The sequence below is a fragment of the Natrix helvetica genome (genome assembly GCF_964273705.1).
Source record: "Natrix helvetica genome assembly, chromosome: Z".
Lineage (NCBI taxonomy): Eukaryota > Metazoa > Chordata > Lepidosauria > Squamata > Natricidae > Natrix > Natrix helvetica.
The window spans coordinates 32,106,887-32,110,422 of record NC_138554.1 but is presented as its reverse complement, the minus strand read 5'-3'; the positions used below and the strand labels follow the sequence as shown (position 1 = coordinate 32,110,422).

At 34.4% G+C, this 3,536-nt stretch overlaps 1 protein-coding gene across 1 annotated transcript; it reads right to left on the bottom strand.

Annotated features, from left to right (window-relative positions):
* Nucleotides 1-308: 308 nt before the first annotated feature.
* On the bottom strand, nucleotides 309-1,280 carry LOC309401407 (olfactory receptor 14A16-like; the record flags this gene model as incomplete). The annotated part of the gene is made up of 1 exon (XM_081970474.1): nucleotides 309-1,280. The coding sequence occupies one exon, from the start codon at nucleotides 1,278-1,280 to the stop codon at nucleotides 309-311; it is 972 nt and encodes a 323-aa protein (XP_081826600.1).
* Nucleotides 1,281-3,536: the final 2,256 nt, after the last annotated feature.

The window sequence follows — 3,536 nt, the reverse complement described above, 5'->3', positions numbered from 1 at the left end:
GTTAATATGGGCTTTAAAAATCATTTTATTACATATTGATACTATGGAATAAACATAAACCCAGGTTCTGTCAAAAATATCCTTAGGTATCACAATTTATTTTATCACAATAAAATAAAAAATCCAGATAAATATAAATTGTGTACAGGGATTTATTGGAAAATTATCAAGATAAATTTAAAATCAGAACTAATTAATAATTAATAGTAGGATATACTTTTTTAATGGTTTTCACATTTACAATTGAAAGATTGTAAGATTAAAATGGATAAAAAGACTTACAGTTAAAGTAGATACCAAATCCAAATCTAGAAAGGAAAGGCAGGAAAAGAATGCTTAGAACCAAAGTTTGGACATAATAGTTTGAACAGGGCTGTCTTTATGTCTTTGTTTCTCATGCTGTAAACCAGTGGATTTAGAATGGGTGGGACCAGGGAATATGTAATGGTCAGCATTATATCCAGATCAGAGGGGGAATTTGAGGGAAGCTTCATGTATGTGAGTGTCCCTGTGAACATTAATACAGAAACAACAATGAGATGGGGAAGACAAGTGGATAAGGCCTTTTGTCTTCCCTGTGTAGATGGTATTCGGAACACTGCACTCAAGATCTTTATGTAACTTACCAAAATGAAGATAAATAAACCTAATACTATAATAATACTGAAGGCAAGAATTCCAAATTCACATTGATTGAAATCTGAGCAAGTGAGCTTTAATAATTGTGGGATCTCACAGAAGAACTGATCAACAACATCAGAGCAAAAAGGGTTTGTAAATGTGCCAATTGCATGCAGGATTCCAAAGAAAAAACCACTGATCCATATACTAGCAATCATCTGGGTACATGTTCTCCTATTCATCACCGTTTCATACTGCAAGGGGTTGCAAATTGCAACATATCGGTCATATGCCATGACTGTGAGAAGAAAGAAATCAGATGTCAAAAATGAAACGAACAAGAGAGCTTGAGAAATGCAACCAGAATAAGAAATATATCTGGTATTCATGAGAGAATTTGCTATAGATTTAGGCATAATGACTGAAACAGAAGCGAGATCCAGCATGGCCAAGTTCATGAGAAAAAAGTACATGGGAATGTGCAAATGGTGGTCAAAAGTCACAGCTGAGATGATGAGAAGATTTGCTATTGCAGTTGTGAAGTAGAAGGCTAGAAATACAAAACAATGTAGAATTTGTAGTTCCCGAATGGCTGAGAATTCCAGAAGCAAGAATGTAGTCACAGAAGTCTGGTTACCCACCAAGAGTTTCTTATCCATTACTAAGATGAATATACCATCTGAAAAAAAGAAGAGAAAATAATTACAAGTACAGTTGGAGTCAATTTGGAAAAATAACTATTTTTCTGGTCATTCAGAAATTATAATGCTCAATTTGTACTTTTATGCTTCAGTACCAAGTCTTCCATTGTATATTCATCTTTGAATGAATAAAAAGGCATTAATAAATCTTTGAAACTAAAAATTCACTCCATTTTAAGTTTCATTTATAACTACTATCTCATTAGAATTAAAATCAGAAAGTAATAAAATAACTGAACTGAAATAAGAAAAAATGAAATATTCAATTGCCTGCATTATTCTGATCTTTGTAATTATAAACAAGTGATGGCATGGCATCTGCAGAACTTTCCACCTTGATATTCATTCTGATGTCATCTACTGGTTTAGGATGACCTTTTGCCTCTGCTCATACTAGCTAACAAAGAGCCCAAGCACCCCAAGATTGCTTATTTTGCAATTGAAAGTTTGGCAATCTGGGTGTCTGTTTCTCTATCTGTGTATCCATGTATCCAAAGCAACTGGAAACATCCATCTTGCTAAGGTTGATGTGCATCGATGAACAAACATATAGATTAACATTTCCCAAACTGATAATAACAGGATAATTACATACTCTAAGTCCTGTACAATCTGTAAGGATGCTCTAACATGTCTGTAATTTAGGAAAAGTATCTACCACCATTTGTTTCAATGTTATTACCATTCTTGCATTTAATATATTTACCTACTCAACAGGTAGAGTGAGAGATATTGCTAAATAGCAGAAAAATGTTTACTTTAAAATAAATATAATTTATATTTTAAAAAGACAAAATTGTATTTTGGATTCTACAAAAAATGGAAATAAATATAAACCCAGTCAACAAAACAGAAGAGCAAATATCTCAAATATCCAGTAATTCATTATTATTACAATTTATACCTATTATTAACTTACTATTTTTGGTCCTTGCTTCTCAGTTAATTTCTGATGTTCTTCTTCCATCAATAGTTTATACATAATCTACAGAATGCTATGACTATTTATACACATTTTATGTTAATACATTAGATAAATGAGGAATTTGTCTAGTGTCTTGGGAAACAGACTTCATGGAAATGCCTCAAGAGTGAAACACTACTTAGAAGTATGTAGCAACACAGCAAAGAGACTGGGTCAATAAACTCAACTTCAATATATCTGATTATATTGATGTGTTTCAGTAATGAGTTTTCTTCTGTTTTGGGCAAAAGATGAATTATTCTCTTGGTCTTCATTTGTTTATTAGACTATAATATTGAATATGTACTAACCATTATTAGCAGAACATGTACTAGTGTTCTTCATTACTACATTACTATGAACTAGTATATAGTTCTTATTAGTAAGGCTTATCAATTAAATGTTCACTTAGACTTATAGAGCTAGAAAAAAGTTGTATATAGATACTGGTGAGAGATAATAGGTTTAATAGATCAATTAATAATTGGCTAACTTTAAGAAAATTAAGAAAAATAATAAAAGTGAACAAATGAGAATATGTTGTATTTTGTCTGTATGTTATGTTTGTTTTCCTACGAATTCCCTCTGCACATAGCAAATGTAAGCCAAGTGAATTTTTAAGATATATTTTGAGAGATTAGAGAATGAAATTAGAGCTGATTGGAGGGAATGAAGGTCACCCCCCATTTACTAAAGAACCTACGTCTGTAATTACATGTACTTTCAACCACCTTGATTGTTCCCCATTTTTTATGATCTCTCCACCTGCTTCACCTCTACTGGAAATATCACCTTCACGTTCTGGAAATATTGGGAACATTCTCCCCCCCAGCTCCTCTTTAACATCTTTAACATCTTTGCCTCCGGCTATTAACTATTAACTGTTACCATCTGCACCTTACCCAATTGGGTTTTAATATTTTACCAATTTACTCAAGGCTAGACCTGCTCCGCCTGCGAGAGGCCCCTCTCTCGCAGGTATGGCCCTTGGCGCTTTCAAGGGCCTGCCTTGATGACGGGTTTGTGAACCCCAAGAGGTGGAAGAAACGGAAGCTGAGGGGCTTTTTATCAAAATGTTTTACTCTGTTCTTAGGGGGTTCCAGGGAGGGGGCGTGGGTTAACCAGGCCGGGAGAGAAGCCAGCAACAGTCGAGCAGGTGAGTCAAGGAGGGGAGTGAGCAGGGTGGGGGGGAGAGAGAACAAGCTATTCCAGTAGAGGGTTGTTTTATTACATCGGTCGTTGGGAGGGGG